At 55.4% G+C, this 16,876-nt stretch overlaps 9 protein-coding genes across 9 annotated transcripts; 5 read left to right on the top strand and 4 right to left on the bottom strand.

Annotated features, from left to right (window-relative positions):
- Positions 1 to 1,347: 1,347 nt before the first annotated feature.
- Positions 1,348 to 3,387, top strand: ASPZODRAFT_154959 (hypothetical protein; the record flags this gene model as incomplete). Its single annotated transcript, XM_022726154.1, has 3 exons — positions 1,348 to 1,523; positions 1,629 to 2,845; positions 2,942 to 3,387. 3 exons carry the CDS (start codon positions 1,348 to 1,350, stop codon positions 3,385 to 3,387), a joined length of 1,839 nt encoding a protein of 612 aa, XP_022577499.1.
- Positions 3,388 to 3,527: 140 nt separating this feature from the next.
- ASPZODRAFT_1250144 (hypothetical protein) lies at positions 3,528 to 4,759 on the bottom strand. The gene is made up of 2 exons (XM_022721413.1): positions 4,132 to 4,759; positions 3,528 to 4,057 (listed from the first exon to the last, which is right to left on the bottom strand). Exons 1-2 carry the CDS (start codon positions 4,559 to 4,561, stop codon positions 3,669 to 3,671), a joined length of 819 nt encoding a protein of 272 aa, XP_022577498.1. The 5' UTR covers positions 4,562 to 4,759; the 3' UTR covers positions 3,528 to 3,668.
- On the bottom strand, positions 4,671 to 5,876 carry ASPZODRAFT_104338 (hypothetical protein; the record flags this gene model as incomplete). Its single annotated transcript, XM_022720858.1, has 2 exons — positions 5,194 to 5,876; positions 4,671 to 5,131 (listed from the first exon to the last, which is right to left on the bottom strand). Exons 1-2 carry the CDS (start codon positions 5,744 to 5,746, stop codon positions 4,671 to 4,673), a joined length of 1,014 nt encoding a protein of 337 aa, XP_022577497.1. The 5' UTR covers positions 5,747 to 5,876.
- A 331-nt stretch (positions 5,877 to 6,207) lies between these two features.
- Positions 6,208 to 9,330, top strand: ASPZODRAFT_136859 (hypothetical protein). Its single transcript, XM_022724153.1, has 3 exons — positions 6,208 to 6,272; positions 6,335 to 9,069; positions 9,152 to 9,330. Exons 1-3 carry the CDS (start codon positions 6,250 to 6,252, stop codon positions 9,190 to 9,192), a joined length of 2,799 nt encoding a protein of 932 aa, XP_022577496.1. The 5' UTR covers positions 6,208 to 6,249; the 3' UTR covers positions 9,193 to 9,330.
- A 206-nt stretch (positions 9,331 to 9,536) lies between these two features.
- Positions 9,537 to 10,631, top strand: ASPZODRAFT_75347 (hypothetical protein; the record flags this gene model as incomplete). Its single annotated transcript, XM_022730042.1, has 2 exons — positions 9,537 to 9,636; positions 9,712 to 10,631. 2 exons carry the CDS (start codon positions 9,537 to 9,539, stop codon positions 10,629 to 10,631), a joined length of 1,020 nt encoding a protein of 339 aa, XP_022577495.1.
- Positions 10,632 to 10,682: 51 nt separating this feature from the next.
- On the bottom strand, positions 10,683 to 11,252 carry ASPZODRAFT_19962 (hypothetical protein; the record flags this gene model as incomplete). Its single annotated transcript, XM_022727507.1, has 1 exon — positions 10,683 to 11,252. The coding sequence occupies one exon, from the start codon at positions 11,250 to 11,252 to the stop codon at positions 10,683 to 10,685; it is 570 nt and encodes a 189-aa protein (XP_022577494.1).
- Positions 11,253 to 12,494: 1,242 nt separating this feature from the next.
- ASPZODRAFT_136856 (hypothetical protein) lies at positions 12,495 to 13,916 on the top strand. Its single transcript, XM_022724152.1, has 3 exons — positions 12,495 to 12,905; positions 12,994 to 13,070; positions 13,146 to 13,916. Exons 1-3 carry the CDS (start codon positions 12,797 to 12,799, stop codon positions 13,533 to 13,535), a joined length of 576 nt encoding a protein of 191 aa, XP_022577493.1. The 5' UTR covers positions 12,495 to 12,796; the 3' UTR covers positions 13,536 to 13,916.
- Positions 13,917 to 13,983: 67 nt separating this feature from the next.
- Positions 13,984 to 15,686, top strand: ASPZODRAFT_136855 (hypothetical protein). The gene is made up of 2 exons (XM_022724151.1): positions 13,984 to 14,449; positions 14,506 to 15,686. The coding sequence occupies exons 1-2, from the start codon at positions 14,203 to 14,205 to the stop codon at positions 15,669 to 15,671; spliced, it is 1,413 nt and encodes a 470-aa protein (XP_022577492.1). The 5' UTR covers positions 13,984 to 14,202; the 3' UTR covers positions 15,672 to 15,686.
- On the bottom strand, positions 15,686 to 16,774 carry ASPZODRAFT_136854 (hypothetical protein). Its single transcript, XM_022724150.1, has one exon. The coding sequence runs from the start codon at positions 16,451 to 16,453 to the stop codon at positions 15,824 to 15,826; it is 630 nt and encodes a 209-aa protein (XP_022577491.1). The 5' UTR covers positions 16,454 to 16,774; the 3' UTR covers positions 15,686 to 15,823.
- Between the last annotated feature and the right edge of the window lie 102 nt (positions 16,775 to 16,876).

Raw genomic sequence — 16,876 nt, 5'->3', positions numbered from 1 at the left:
TATCCAATAAGAACAGGTATTACCTCACCGCCTTGTTGTAACCGAGACGCCTCGCTCTCCGCCAGCCACGATTCGCCGAAACACAGCCTCACTGTATTACTGACAGTACTGTACAGAGTACTAGGTACTATACCTTAGAGTATACCTAGGTAGGTACCTAGTACTGCACCAGTAGTAAAGGACAGTAAATCATTGATAATATTATAGATCAGATATTTCTTATTATTAGTCATTATGAGTATCTAGTACCTAGTAATTACCTAGGTACTAGGACCTCCTAGGAGTACCTAAGTACTAGTACGTAAGGTACTGTCTGACGTAATCAGATTACCTTGGTACTTGGCAGAGCCTCAGTCACCTGTGCTCAGCTCCAGCCTCCAGCCTCCAGCCACTTCGTCCAACACCAAAACATCTGCATCGATCGATCTGCCTGCGAGTTGGACTGGAATCGTCGTGTCTCGGTGCATTTACCCTCCCCTCGACCCTCCCTCCCCACTCGTTGCGCTGCACTCGCTCTCTCCATGTCATTGAGACCCTGTCCTGTGTCCCTTTCCTCTTGCAGTTAGCCGCTTGCTTTTCCCTGAACCTCGCCCGCCGTGCTTCCGTTCGCGCAACCTAAAACGCCTTCCTCTTCGCCTATTCTGGTTTCCCTTGTCGCCCTGCTGGACCTGTTGTTTATTGATTTTTTTTTATTATTCTATTGTCCATACTCGTCTCGCCAGCTCTCATTCAAGTCGGTACTCTGTACATGACGGACTGGGAACCGTTACAACAGCGACAACGATAACGGCGGAGGCAGCGACTACTGCCTGTCTCTCTCTCTCCCTCCCTCCCTCCCTCTCTCTCTCTCTCTCTCTCTTTCTCTCCCACCCGCCACGGTTCCTGGCGGCTTTTTCCCCCCCTCTTTCACCTTCGTTCAACCAAAGAAATTTGGGTGGGCTGTTGAACCATAATTCTAGCCCTCTGCTTCTCTCCGTAAAGCAAGGCAGACGGCTATTTTTACCCCCGGAGGGAGCCTTGTTCGCCGCCCAGAGGGCCGATCGGCTGTGTTTCTGACGCTGCCAAAGCTGAACCCCCGTCAGCTTGCGCCACACTCCGTCTCCCAGGGAGCCAACGCCCCACGCGACGGTATGTCTTGATCTCGCTCTCTGGACAATTAAATCGATTCATTATTCTCCAATTTGCCATCCTGGTGGCGGTCGATTTTTTATTTTTTAATTTTTCTATCTATCTCTTCAACTCCGTATAGCTGGAAAAGCTGACATGACCTCCCAAGTTGCCCCCTCCTTCCGCCCCGGCCTCCTCCTTCTCCCTCGCCCGACCGGCCTTGCTTGCGATCGGTCATTCATGGCTGCTTTGATCCAATCCAGCAACGAGCCCGTCATCACCAGTTCGCCTGACTCCACCGTCTTCCTGAAACACTCCAAGCCTGACTCGAGTCTGTCCTCCATCGCCAGCGCCGGTCTTCACGTTTCCCGCTCGCGAATGGCCTCCATCTCCGCCAGTGCCGGCCAGATGGATCGGTCGGCGGATCTGCAAGATCAGGATACCGCTGCCACTGCTGCCGCGACGACGACGACGACGACGACGACGACGACGACAATGACAGCAGAGCATATTAGTAGTAGTAGTAGCTCACAGGTCGCACGCGAGGCGCTCGAAAAGTCGTCGTCGTCGTCGTCATCATTGTTGTCATCGTCGCACCACGCGCACCCCGTCGATCAGATGCAGATTGACTCCCATGCCCACATGCACGACACCTCCCCTTCCTTTGGTACCCCGGACCACTCCTCTTCCGCCCCGGGGCCTCTTCTACACAGCACCACCACCGTCGCTAGTCCCGGGCCGATAGAGGAAACGGCCTCCCAGGACAGTGGCGACCGCCCTTCCCGCCCCCGGGATGACGGCGATCTGCCCCAGGAAGCTAGCAACAAGGCCTTCTCCTACCCGATGCTGACCGGGGGGCTGAACGATCCGCGGCGCGGGCTCAGTTTGCCCAACTCCGGCTTCCACAAGGGCGGCTCCCGCTCGCCCTCGGCCAAGAAACACCGCTGCCCTTACTGCTCCACCGAATTCACCCGCCATCACAACCTCAAGAGTCATCTGCTCACCCATAGTCAGGAAAAGCCCTACGTCTGCCAGACCTGTCAGTCCCGCTTCCGCCGCCTCCACGACCTCAAACGCCACGCCAAACTGCACACCGGCGAACGACCCCACATCTGCCCCAAGTGTGGCCGACGCTTTGCGCGGGGTGACGCCCTCGCTCGCCATAACAAGGGCCAAGGTGGCTGTGCAGGCCGCCGTGCCAGTATGGGCAGCTATGTCCCTGAAGACGATTACGTCGACGGTCCGCACCCGGGCATGGGCGGCGGCGGGGTCGGCGCCGCCGCCGCCGCCGCCGCTGCTGCCGCTGCTGCTGCCGCCCACCACCATGACTCCATGGACGGCCTGGTCTATGACGAACCGGAACGCATGGACGAAGAGGACGAGCGACAATTCAACATGCCCAGTATCAAGAAACATGATGCCCCTGTCGGAGGAGACCCCATGCGCTCCAACTCCACCAGCAGCGTTCACCAACATTACCAACCGCGCCAGCCCAGCACGTACCCGCCGCTGGCCGCCAATCGACCCTCCCCCGGCGGCCTGTTCCCGCCGCCCACCAGCCACGGGGGGTCGAGCACTTCCACCTCGCCCATTTCGCAACCCGGAAACCTGACCTTCCCGCCCGTCGGCCAACCGTCGGGGGCCTCCATCTTTGCCCCAGTGGCCAACGTCACCGACAGCCCCAAGTCCCTATCACCAAACGCCATGTCGTCGCACCAGCTCGGCCATGGGCCGGAGGGTATTCAACCTTTATCCTCTTCCTCCGCCGCCGCCGCCGCCGCCACAACCACCACCACCACCACCACCACCACCACTGCTGCGCCGTTACTGCGAGGGCACTCACCAGTCTTTCCCCCACAATCACAACAAACCTCTTACCCGCGGTCTTCTGTCTCGGGCCCTGCTCCACCATCATCTCTTACCAACCATTCCTCCTCATCCAATACTGGCCTAGGTCTACCGCCGCCGCCAACGCAGACCGGCCCGCCCCAGCTCCCGCCGCCACCCGGGCTAACCTCTCCAGACTCACGGTTTACCCTCCACGGGCCGGGGACGAGTAGCAGCAGCAGCATCCCCGCCCCACATCTACACGGCCATTCGAATCCCGGGCTAGACCCGACACAGAACAGTCGCGGCCATTACCCCGGGCACGAGCCGGACCAGCAGCTGGATTCCAGTCGCGAAGACAAGCTGTGGGCGTACATACGGTCTATGCAGGAAGAGCTAGCCGGGTTAAAGAATGAGATGGCCATTCTTCGCGCGCAGCTCCAGGACCGGTAGTCCTTTTTTTTTCTTCTCTCATTCTTTTTCTCTATTCTCCTTTTTCATTCTCCTTTTTCATTCCCTTTTTTTCCATTCCCTTTTTCCATATTGACCTCTCTTTTTAAACCTTTTCCCCCTCTAATATCTCTTTGGTTCATGATGCACTAATGGATGATGGTTCTGGATGTAAAGCTGGGGAGTTTTGGAGTTCAAAAGGGCATGTATGACGATACATATTCTGCCTGTCTGTTCATAGTAGTGTATACTTGCATTGTACTACCTATTCCTTCACACTATTCTCAAGACTCTACTGTTATTCTCTTCCTATCCACCCAGTCAATAAAAAGACCTACATCCTTGATAATCGCCTTCGGCACCCCGCCCAGCAAATAACTCCTCTGCATCCAGCCAGGAATCGAACCCTTGGCGTCCGACGTGGTCGCCATGACCCATTCCACCGATGTGCCGTGGAGCCTAACATGCTCGACACTAGTGTAAACGCCGTATACAGTTTTGGATTCTGGTTGTGGTTGTGGTTGTGTTTGTGTGACGATGCTCGACTCGACGGGGATCTGCACGGTGATGAATCCTGAGCCGTCCGGTTCCGTCGCGCAGAGAACAAGATTGACAAACGTGCGTGGTGAGAGGGGGGGGAATGCATGGGTGATTGAATAGACTAAACTTGTACCTATACTTAACATAACCCATCACCAATATAGGTCTGTACCGTGTAGGTAGGTAGGTAGGTAGTAGGATTAATACCAGCTAAATCTACCTTCCATCCATCGAAAAAACAACCCTCCCATTCAAGCAAAGCCGTCACATTCACAATACTAGGCGTGTATTCCCCCTCGTTCAAGGAATGGGTATATCGTAGCCCATCCTGAAACTCGACAAAGGAAGCCGTCCCGTGCACGGGTTCGTTGGCGTGGACGCTCCGTCGGGAGAACCAGTGTTCTTCTTTCCTTTCGCTTCTGGGGCTTGGGTGCTTTTTATAGCTTGATAGTTGGATTTTTGCGGTCGAGGGGGGCGAAGAGACGAGTTTCTCCTTTTGAAAGGTCGAGGGGATTGCGGACAGGAAGGTCTGGGTTTCCGAGAGGAGGGGGGGGAGGAATTCGGAAAGCGAGATTGTTGTTGGGAGAGTCGGGTGCGAGGGGAGGCGGGATAGGGGGAGGGGAGTGAGCGATAGCATTGTGTGTAGAGTAGAGAGAGTAGAGTAGAGAGAGTAGAGTAGAGAGAGTAAAGTAGAGAGAGTAAAGTAGAGAGAGTGTAAGATAAGATAATCCTAGACTAGGAGGTATTTACAACAACCGCACTCCCACTCCTACACTCCCTGTATCGAAGATCTCAATCACGCCCGCCCCAAGGGCCTCCTCTACCGCCCACCGAAAGCTGATCCCATACAACTCCCGCCACTTTTTCGTCTTGCCAGGGAGAATCCCTGCAAACTCCCCGCGCGCCCGCTTGGCCACGCTGAAGCTGCGCTCCGATTCCACCGCCCCGTCCCATCGGTCCCGCAGCAGTTCCAGCGGTGCCTCGTTGTAGCTCGACTTGCGCAGCAGGGCCACCAGGTGGTTGCGCCCCGCGCTCAGCAGACGCAGGTAAGGCCCCGTGTTGGGGAGAGACAGAGAAACGCTGGTCGGGGGTGCGCCTCTGCCTGACACGAGAAAACCAGCACGTACCAGCGCCAGGTACTCGTCCGGTGCGAACGCGCCTGTCGGGATGGAAGTATCTTTTGATATCGTCTGGAGGAATTTATCTACTCAATTAGCATCTTTTTACTATAACATTCAGAGAGAGAGAGAGAGAGAGAGAGAGAGAAACCCTGCAAATGCTCGTTCAGATCACTCTGGCGGACCAACTGCTCCAGATCCTCTGCCAGCACCAGACAGTCTCCCAACCCCGCCGCGTCGGTTCCTCGCCCGGGCACAACCAGCCGTTTCACCCGACCACTCGTCACCAGTTCGAAAATCTCCTTTTCGACGCGGGTCGGCCCATTCAGCAGGGTGTGTACGTGCGCCACGGATGCCAGGGGAGGCAGCGAGCGCCGCAACGTCAGCACCTGCGCGATCCGCGTGCTGTTCATCCCTGCGCGCTGCGGTACCTCCTCGAACATGGTATCCCGTATAGACTCGATCGCCTGTACCACATCCTCCACGGAGGCTGTCTCGGGGATATACTGCGATACGCCCGTGTCGGGGAGAGGCTGCTCGTCGTCGTCGGCAGCGTGAGAAGCAGCAGCCTTCTTCACCCCGCCGGGCTGCGTGTTGGGTTTGCGGCGAGCATGGCCTGCAAACGGCGAGCCTCGGGGCCGGGGGGCACTGGATTTGCGGTTCTTGAGGCCCGAGACTGGTGCAGACGTCAGACGCAGGGGCATTCCGTGCTTTACAGAAGAGAGAGAGAGAATCTTCAGGCAGGCAAGGCAGAAATCCTAGATAAGATAGAGTCACGTGTGGATGCCTAAGGCCGACACACAGTACTCTCTACTGCCTCACGTCTTCACTGTATGGCCTTAATTGATGGAAACAAACTCATGGGAAATTACCTGTAGTAGTATTTATAGTATACAATATTCATTATAAATCCATTGCATCCCAGAGGCGTTTACTCGAGTGTGTCTATATAATCTACTCTGTACTCTTGAGTCTTCTGCCTCAGGCATATCACATGACGTAGCGGCCCCTCCAGTTTTTCTAGGACAGCGAGATTTGATCCCAGCAAGAATCCGTCGTCATCGCTCTTTAATTATCGAGTATATATTCATTTATATTCTTCTGCTGCTATAGCTTGCTCTCCAATATTATTCGCTTTATTCCCCTCCCCCCCCAGCTTGAGGGTGTGAACTGCTGTCTGCTGCAACTTTTTGCGCTGCCCCTCACCATGACGATCTTCATTGCGTCTCTGTGCGTTGAAGGCCACTGAACACGAATTCTCGCTGGGGAAAAAAAGCTGACTGACGATCTAGATTCCTTCCCTACACTGTCAACTTCCCTGTTGACGAGAGTCATTCACGCTCGGCCAGTCCCAGAACGTTAAGAGCAACCCCCGGGGCGGCCGCCCCCCCCGCTACGACAACGACAACAACGGCGACGACGACGACGACGACGGCCGCCAATGCAGCGGTCAGCTTATTTGAACGGCAGACGGAGGAGAAGAAGGTCGGGCTCACTCCAGGGGCGACCACGGAGGATGAACGGATCTTCGCACCTGAGCTCGCCAAGACGACAAATAAGGAGGCCTTGACGGACCAGTTCCCTCCGATCGCAGACAGGCTGCATCCGCTCACGGAGAGCGAGAGCCACTCTCCAACCTGGGGGTCGGCCGGCAGCTTCCGCCAGCCCAAACTCAAGGCGATAGCACAGCCGTCGCCCTCGATTCTGAAACACGCAGAGGCCCCTTCGACGGTGGTCCCGCGGGAGGTGCCGCGCCCGGTAGCCTTTCATGCGATACCCCCGCGCGAGGTGTTCTCGCGCGGTAGTATGGCGTCCTTCTCTCGAGGAGACTGGACCGTGGAGCCGGCAGAGCAAGGCAATGGCGGGCTGCGGAACGCGGTGCGGTCGGCGAACGACGCGGGGTATCTGCAAGACAAGCTGTGGGTGGGAACGTTGGGGATGCCGACGGACGTGCTGTCCCAGACCACGCGGGATGACATCTCGGAGAAGCTAGAGGATGAGTACAAGTCCCTGACGGTGTATGTGAGCGACAGCGACTTTGACGGGCACTACACACACTTCTGCAAGACGATCCTGTGGCCCGTCTTTCACTACCAGATCCCCGACAACCCCAAGAGCAAGGCGTATGAGGACCACTCGTGGGTCTACTACGTCAAAGTCAACCAGGCGTTTGCCGAACGGATCGCCAAAAACTGGCGGCACGGTGACTCCGTCTGGGTGCAGGACTACCATCTGTTGCTGGTGCCCGCGATGCTGCGCAAGCTGCTCCCGGATGCCCAGATCGGATTCTTCCTACACATCGCGTTTCCATCGTCCGAGGTGTTCCGCTGTCTGGCACCGCGCAAGGAGCTCCTCGAGGGCATTCTCGGCGCCAATCTCGTCGGCTTCCAGACGGACGAGTACTGCCGCCATTTCCTGCAGACCTGCAGCCGGATCCTGTGCGTCGAGGCCACCAACGAGGGCATCCAGCTCGAGGACCGGTTCGTGAACGTGGGCAAATTCCCCATCGGCATCGATCCGACCTCGTGGGACAGACGCCGCGAGGCGGCGGATGTCGAGCACTGGATCCAGACCATCTCCGAGCGGTACGCGGGCAAGCGGCTCATCGTGTCGCGGGACAAGATTGACGGGGTCCGCGGCATCCGGCAGAAGCTGCTCAGCTACGAGCTGTTCCTCAACACCTACCCGGAGTGGCGGAACCAGGTGGTGCTGATCCAGGTGGCGACGTCGACGACCGAGCAGCCGGAGCTGGAAGCCACCATCTCGGACATTGCGATGCGGATCAACTCGTGCCACTCGACACTGGCGCACCAGCCCCTCGTCTTTCTCAAGCAGGACCTCGCGTTTCCGCAATACCTGGCGCTGATCACCGTCGCCGACGCGCTGATGGTCACCAGCCTGCGCGAAGGGATGAACCTCACGAGTCACGAGTTCGTGTACTGCCAGGATGGGAAATTCGGGGACAAGGCGTACGGCTCGCTGATCCTCAGCGAATTTACGGGAAGCGCGTCCATCTTCAAGGACGCCGCGCTGCTGGTCAACCCGTGGGACTACCGGCAGTGCGCCGAGGCCATCCACACGGCGCTGGCGCGCAGTCAGACGGAACGGCAGCAGGTGTGGGAGCGGCTGCACGCGGCCGTCCTGCAGAACTCGACGGGAAACTGGGTCAAGTCGTTTTCCGAGACGCTGGCGACGGTCTGGCACGAGCAGTCGGCACGCGAGGCCCTAGCGGTACCCCGGCTGGACGTGGACGCCCTCGTCTCGCGGTACCAGCAAGCGCAGCGGCGTCGGCTCCTGATCGTCGACTACGAAGGGACGCTGGCGTCGTGGGGGTCGCCGCGGAGCATCATCCTGACCACGCCGCAGCGGGCCATCACCACGCTGACGGAGCTGGCCGAGGACCCGCGCAACATTGTGTACGTGATGAGCGCCCGCATGCCCGAGGAGATGGAGCGTCTGTTCCGCCGCGTGGCGGGACTAGGGCTCATCGCCGAGAACGGGTGCTTCGTGCGCGAACCCCATGCGGAGACCTGGCAGAACCTGACCGACCAGGCACACACGCAGGACTGGATGACCAGCGTGGATACGATTCTCGCGTACTACCAGGAACGTGCCGAGGGCAGCTGGGTGGAGCGGCGTCACTGCTCGCTGGTCTTCCACTACGGGTCCGCCGAGGACCGCACCACGGCGTCCCGGCTTGCCTCGGAATGCGCGGGCCACATCAACGATGCCTGTCTGAGCATGGGCATCCACGCGCTGCCGGTCGAGGGTGCTCTGATTGTTGAACCGATCAGCACGACCAAGGCCTCTGCTGCCGAATTGGTCTGGCAGTACTGTCTGAACAGCAATGGAAATGAAACCCCGTCGCCCGACTTCCTCTTGGCCATTGGAGATACCCGCGACGACGAGCCCGTCTTCCGCTGGGCGAACAAGCTCGAGAGCTCCCATGCGGTCGAGTACGCCATGACGGTCACGCTGGGGTCGCGCAGTACAGAGGCCAAAGCGACTCTTACGCAAGGAGTGACTGGTATGTATTTTCCTATCCTTTTATATCGACATGGCTACCTTTTTTCTATTCTATCGACATGGCTAACTTTTTTCTCTCTTAGGTGTTCTTTCTTGTCTGCAGAAGCTTGCTACGAGTACATAATCTGGTTAGAGGGCCCGGTATGCGTTGAGTGACGGGAGTGTTATAGATGCATCGACACTTAACACTGTCTATAGTATCAGATTATTACTTATTAGATTATATATTGGTAGATAGAAATCATATAAATCATTACGCTCATATGGACTTAAAATTAATATAGGAACCCTGCTTGGTTGACGCACTTCAACCATTAGTTAAAACTATCACACGCTTATTCATCAACCGAGGTAACTGTTATCCGAAGAGTACTATTTATTGACCATCCTACTTACAATAACTAGTAGTCATAAGTAGTCTATTCTACACTTACTATAGTTCTACAAGCAGTGTATACTATGCTCATCATGTCCTTTGAACAAGCCATCACCGTGACGCCAGTTGGCCCCTCACCTCTCGGCCAGCGGTACACGGCCCATCTCCAAGACGAATGGAGTATAGGAAGGGGTAAGCCAGAATATCTACCTAGACTTCAAAGTAAGAGGATGTATTTAAATGTGTACTATCTGATGTAATGATTAGTCCCCCATGGCGGCTACACCGCCGCGATACTGTACCGACTGGCGACGACGCATTTCGCACACATGCATTCCACGCAGTTTCCAGAAATGCCGGTCCCCATCTCGATGCAGATCTCGTATCTGCGACGGACAAGGGCCGGAGAAGCCCTTTTAACGGTTCAGGATGCGAAAATCGGCCGCAGAACAAGTACCATCCACGTCACGCTGTCGCAGAGAAAAGGAAGCGACAACTCGGACAGCAGCAGCAGCAGCAGCAGCTCCGACTACGAGACCAAAGTAGCGGGGTATATCACTGTTAGTCCGCCGGGAGCAGAACAGGGAGTCTCTGCTCTGACGCGGTGGAGTCCCTCGCCGCCTGTGGTTAAAGGGACAGGACCGTCTGGAGAGGTGAATCTGGCGGCGTTGGCTGCTACGGGGTCTGATGGGGTTTGGAAACGGAGCACGCCGCCGTTTTCTGCGTTCCGGCGAGCGACGCAGCATGCTGATCTGTATGCTCCGGGGAAAGAATCGAAAGAATCGAAAGAATCGACAGGATCGAATTCTTCTTCCCATGTTATTGATCAGTGGGCTCGGTTTTGTCCGTACGGTATACTTACACCATGGACGGACGAAGGCGTTGCGTTTTTGACTGATATCTTCCCTACGGCACTTGACGGGCTGCAAAGCATTGCTTTGAATTCCAGTGCTGATGGTACTGGTGGCTCATTCTGGTATCCCAGCGTGACGTTGAACGTGGAGTTCAAGAAACATCTGCTTCCCGGCAAGACGCAATGGCTGTACAGTCGCGTTCAGTCGAAGGTGGTATGCAACGGACGGACGGACATTGATGTCACGATCTTGGATGAAGAGGGGGACGTGGTTGCTCTCAGCACGCAGGTTGGATTGATCGTGAGTGCGAGTCGGAATATTGGTAAATTGTAGAACCTTGAGAGCTAGGTATTTAACCGATCAGATGGCTATGATAAGCATTGATTATATTTTATGAGTCTGTCTCTTCTCAATCCATACCCCTAGAGCTTCTACACAGATCCTCCCATTGTCTAGAATCTCTGCCCGGACTGTATTCTTGCGTCCGGCTCGCGAAACGACCTTGGCGCGCACGACAGCCACGGAAGGAACAGGCACAGGAGCCAGATACCGGACATCCAGCTGGGCGGTGAAGAAGCTCGAGACGATCTGCGAATGGGCCTCGAGGGCAAGAGACATGGCCTCGTCGATCACGGTGGCGAGCAGGCCGCCGTGCGCGAGGCCCGGGTGGCCGCTTAGTCCCGGGGTAGCCAGGGAGAGGAGCATGAGGATATCCGGTGGCTCGAGGGGGGTCCGCCATGCTGATTCGACCTCGAGCTCGACTCCCGAGCTCGCCAGCGGGACCAGTTTGTTATATGTCAGGGTCTGGACGTGAGGGATGGTGGTTGCTGTCGCCAGGGTGCCGGCGAAGAACCCATTCTCGTCGGTGGGGAGGCGTTGGCGCGATGTGGTTTCGATGGGGGTGTAGTCGGGGTGACTGAGGAGGGGAGAAGTAATCGGGTGTTTGACAATCATTGTAGTCTATGAGTAACTATGGTCTCTATGGAGTGAGTTGTATGATAGTAGTATGACTAGTAGTACGGAGTATGACTGTGACTGATAGCCAAGTGATCGCCTCGGCTGTCGGCACGCTACATAACTAGTAACTAGATAATACTTGAATAAATTAGTAATTAACAGTTATTAACTACTGTAGAGATACTGGGTATATTATTCTACTGCAGTACTAGTACACGTGCTTAAACCACTGATGGCCAGTGATGGACGACATAATCCTGCTTCTAGTAGTCGCTGTCCACGTAATCGTCTCAGATGGTTGCAGGTAGCTCGGTTTGGAATAACGAGGGATTCGCTATTTATTATTTAATTAAGGAGCAGTGCGGACGACGGGAAATTAGGTAATATACAGGAATATATAGTAACTAGGAGTATATACTACAGAGTAACTAGTGATAGCTATTTGATAGTCTTTTTATTCCTTGTGCCTCCATTCCCTGATAATAAACCAAACAATCTTTCTGTAAATCCACTCGTCTGTTCTGTCTGTATTTAAGATCAGTGGAGCCACTAGTGGGGGGGGTACGTAGGCGATAGAGTAGAATTAGTAGTAGTAGAGACATTAGTAGTAGTAGTAGAGCTAGATAATAGTAGTAGACAGAAGACAGAAGACAGTACTACGTAGTCTATGTAAATACAGGGTTAATACTAAGACTAAGAACAGGGTCAGATCTAGTTATCTGGTGGCTGCTAATAAGTACTATGTAGAATAGGAGTATGTACTAGTCTATTGCTAGCTTATCAGTGTGATAGTGCTGTGATAGTGTTACCAGCTAGTAGCTACCCATAGAGTACCCAACCATGCCTCTATGTAGTACTATATGGGTAGTACTATCATACGGAGTACTTATGTAGAATAACATGTAGTATACTTCTTGATTGACTCTGTATTATATCACTAGTATATTATAATATATACTGTCAGACTAAAGTCCAACTCAACACTCCTGTCTCATCTCTGGTTTAATGAGTCCACCACCAAGAGGCAATTAACTAAAGATGCTCAGAACAAGGTCACCATCTCGGCTGCCACTAGCCTAACTGCTCCGGGCCTAGCCGTGTATCCCAGCCAATCACACCACTGCACTAGCCACTGCCTGTGCCTGCCCTAGTCCCGGCCAGGCCTAGCCCGCGAGTCTTGTGACTGGCACCCGGTGCAACCTCCGACACTTGCCCTCTTTGGGAGCGAAAGGAGGACCCCCGCGAAGGGAAGGAACGAACTGCTAACAACAACAAGGGAAAGGGCAGAATTTTGCTGGTCATCGTCACCACCAATACCAACACGCCGTCCCAGCCCAAGCAATGGTCCGGTTATTTATTCCAGCGGAAGCCGGGGGGGCCTGGCAGCTGCCTTTTGCTCTGTCCAGCTCTTTTCTTCTTCTTCTTCTTCTCTCTGTCTCTGTCTCTCTGTCTCTCTTCTCGTCTTGACCCAGCTAGACAGCATCAGTTAGATCTTTAGCCAATTCTTTACTTACTGACCCCCCGACGCTGTCACTATCAATATGCTGACTTCCGCTGCCTTGATTTTCTCGGCCCTCATGGCCACCGCCGTGGGCAACTACACCTTCCCCTATGGCTTCGACATTGACAATACCACCTTGACTGAGCGCTGTACGTTTTTTTTTTTTTTTCTTTCCTCTTCCTTTTTCGCCATTCGTTGGCACTCTTTTCTGTTTCATCACTGACTCATGACGTCCAGCTCAATGGTGTACTGCCGAGCGGAACAGCTGCCCTCTGATCTGCGGTGGAGTCGCCGATGAGAACACCTGCGATGCGGTATGCTTAAATCTTATCCTGGCTTCCCCTTCATGAAGAAGAAGAAGGTCAATGGCTGACTGGTCGGATTGACAGACCACCCTCGCCTTCACTTGCGTCTGCTCCAACGGCTCCGAGGCCGACGTCGCTCTCTACGAGCAGACCGTCCCCTTCTACGTCTGCCAGGCTACCTACGCTCAGTGCATTGAAGAAAACCCCAACAACCTCGATGCCCAGGAGTCCTGCAAGGCCAACGAGACTTGCGGAACCCTCAACGCCAGCGCTGTCTCCACCACCTCGACCGCTGCTAGCACCGCCTCAGCCACGGCCAGCGCTTCCACCACCACCGGCTCCTCCTCGACTACCGCCTCGGCCTCGTCCAGCGCAACTTCCTCGGGTGCTGCTGCCGCCCTCCGTATCGCCCAGGATCACTCCACCAGCCTGCTGGTCGGTGCTTTCCTCGTCGCCTTCCGCGTCATGCTGTAGAGCATACCGTTCTACACTACCCTTCCTGGAAATAATTTGAATCCCACCACCCCCTCCCAGAGTCTATAGTTCGATGCGCTCTGCTCATTGTTACCCAATACCGCCGCACTTGTATCTTGTACTCGGCACGTGCCATGTCTTTTTGTTTAGCCGTCTGTTGTTTGGTTTCTCTCTTCATGTCTCATGGTACGAACTTTTACGTCTGTCCTTAATTGACGCCTGCACCTTCTATTGATGTCAGCGCGATTTTGCTGGTTGAGACTATCTTCCATAGAATAATAGTAGTCATTATATCCATTGTATACCTTGATAGTACAGAGTACCTACCCTATTGTACCACTTTGGTTTCATAGCAGATTTTACCCAAACACCAATTAAAAACCAATCCTGACGGTCGCTTAACCAAATATAAAAATTAATATTTTTTTGGTTATCATATCAGAATCCCTGAATTTTTATGTCGTAGGAAATAATTCTGTCTTGCTGCTCTCTTCTCTTGTTGTTCTCTCTCTTCCACGCTCGCCAAGAGTCTGCAGCACACACTGAAATTTCTCCAACTTATCGATAGACTCCACCCGAACCCAACACCTTTTCCCAAACCACACCTGCCCTCTCGCCCTCCCTCTCGCCCTCATTCCAGCATATCGACCACCCGTTGCACCCGATCATGCCGGCCCCTACCACCACCCTCCTCATCGAGGGCAGCTTCACCGAGCTGGCCGAGGAGTTCGCCCAGTACCTCGACACCCTGCGCAAGAACGAGGGCCCCAGCGTCCAGGCCGAGATCACCCCGCTGCTGCAGCCTCTGCGCGAGAAGGAACAGGCCGACGAGGAGCCGGATCTCAAGCAGCGGGATGAGGTTTTGAAGAAGCTGGTCTCCGCGGCGGCCGTGCTAAACACTGCGCCAGAGAAGGGTGAGCCAGGGAGAGACAGAGTGAAAGTGAAAAGAGGCTGACTAAAAACTTCACAGAAATCACCTCTGCGTATAACCTGCTGTTGCACCTCATCCACCAAGCGTCGGATCCCGACATGTTCCTCTCGCGCCTGTGCACGTATCTCGCCAAGCCGATCCAGTCGTCTCCCCAGTTCGGCCCATCGCTTGCCATTTCCATCCTGACCACCATCTTCAACACGCTCGCACCCTCGGACTCGAGCCGGTACCACGTGCTGTTGGCGATCGTGGCGGTGATCCGGCAGAGCAGCTCTGCGTACGCGTACGAGGCCCTCAAGCCGCAGCTGACGAACCAGCTGCCCGGCTGGCTGACCGCGTGGGAGCTGGAGGAAGAAGAGGCCCGCAAGCTGCACCTGGCCGTGACGGAGGCCGCCGAGGCCGCCGGCGACAGCGAGCTGGCGTACGAGCACCTGGTGCTCGCCCTGCAGACCGTTTCCGCGGGGGAGGCCAGCCGTCCAGAGTCGCGCGAGCTGGCCATCCGTGCCCTCAAGTCGTCGCTGCAGAACCCCACCGTCTTCGACTTCACCCCCGTGACGGGCTCGGATGCCATCCAGGCCCTGCGCGCCAGCGACAGCACCCTCTTCGAGCTGCTGGAGATCTTCACCTCCGACACCCTCGACGTGTATGAGGATTTCGTCGCCGCCACCCCGCTGGCCACCATCTCGGGCGGGGTCCTCGCCGACATCGCCACCCCACTGCAGACCAAGATCCGCCTGTTGACCCTCGCCTCGCTGGCGGCCTCGACCCCGTCGCGCTCGATTCCCTACGCCAGCATCGCCACCGCCCTGCGCGTCCCCGCCGACGAGGTCGAGAAGTGGGTCATCGACACCATCCGCGCCGGTCTCGTCGAGGGCAAGCTCTCCCAGCTCCGCTCCGAGTTTCTCGTCCACCGCGCCACCTACCGCGTCTTTGGCGAGAAGCAGTGGGCCGAGGTTCAGGGCCGCCTGATGGTCTGGCGCCGCTCGCTCGAGTCCGTCCTGGGCGTTATCCGCTCCGAACGGGAACGCTTCATCCGTGACGGCATCCAAGCTGCTGCTGCCGCGGCCGCCGCTGCCGAGGGTAAGACTGGCGATAAGGCCAAGGAGCGCCGACGGAATCAGAACCAGCAGCAGAACCAGCAGCAGACCCAGACCCAGACCCAGCAGCAGCAGCAGCAGCCGCCGGCCGAATTAGTAGTCGAGTGATCTTTTTTTTTTTTTCTTGCACTTTGTTTATTTCTTCTAGATACGGAATGTCATGTCAAAAGTAGATACATCTATGCGAAGACTTATAGACTAATAGTAGGCTAGACAAGTAGATCTCTAAAAGGAAAAAAGCCGGGTAGGAGGATGCAAACTTATAAAGGATGCAACCCTTTGGTCTTCAACCCCTCCCTGATACGCTCATACACCTCGTCGACACTACCCGTGGCCTCGACGGAGACGACCTTGTCCTGTTCCCTAAAGGCATCCACGACGGGCATGCTAGTCTCGACAAAGGTACGGAAGCGCTTGCGGATGGACTCTGCGTTATCGTCGTCCCGACCGGACGTCTCGCCTCGTTTCAGGAGCCGTTTCTCCATCACCTCCTCGGGACAGGTAAGGAAGAGGGTGAATTCGGACGGACAGACTGTTTTTTCGAAAAACACCGCCTGGTCGAGTTTCCGCGGGAACCCATCAACCAGGAAGCGAGCTTTTGCTGCTGAAGAAGATGAAGAGGAAGCTGTTGAAATAGCATCCGCCATCGAGTTGGATAACAAGGCAACTGTGATTTCCATGGGCACGATCTTGCCCTCCCGGATATACGTGCGGATCAAATCGCCGTATTCGCTTCCCTCGCGGTTCTGTTCGGCTCGAAGCAAGTCCCCTGCAGACAAGTGGATGAAGCCATAATCACGGACGAGGTTGGTGGATTGGGTGCCCTTGCCGCTTCCTGGGCCACCGAGCACAAACACAACGGTCACTTCGGAGGGAGAGAATCGAGACATTCTTATGATGTTAAAAAAAAAAAAAAACAATTTTATGTTTATTGTTTATTGTTTTGGTTCGCTCGCGATTTGACGAGAAACACGTAGGATCCGGAGCCGAGGGCAAAGATGGCAATGAAAGGTAGGACCTTGAATTGCGTGCGGCTGTATTGCGAATTGTTCCGAGGGGTGGAATAGGGGCGCGCGAGACCGGTGCGCAGGGGGGAAGCGGAGACGGAGACGACGACCTTCGGCAGTTGCGTGGACCGGGCGAACAGGGACATTGGCTGATCTTTTCTGTGCTAACTCTTGCAGAGTACAGAGTACGAGTACAGAATACCTAGGTAGTTTAAGTAGATACGGACGGAGTACCTGGGTAGTTAACGGTGGTTGGTACGGAGAGTGATGACTTGGCGTGAACCCAATGGGGAATAGCGTGGGTTG

The sequence above is a fragment of the Penicilliopsis zonata genome, assembly GCF_001890105.1.
Source record: "Penicilliopsis zonata CBS 506.65 unplaced genomic scaffold ASPZOscaffold_22, whole genome shotgun sequence".
Taxonomy (NCBI): domain Eukaryota; kingdom Fungi; phylum Ascomycota; class Eurotiomycetes; order Eurotiales; family Aspergillaceae; genus Penicilliopsis; species Penicilliopsis zonata.
Note: the sequence above shows the minus strand (reverse complement) of the source record. Positions and strands in the feature narration are given on the sequence as shown.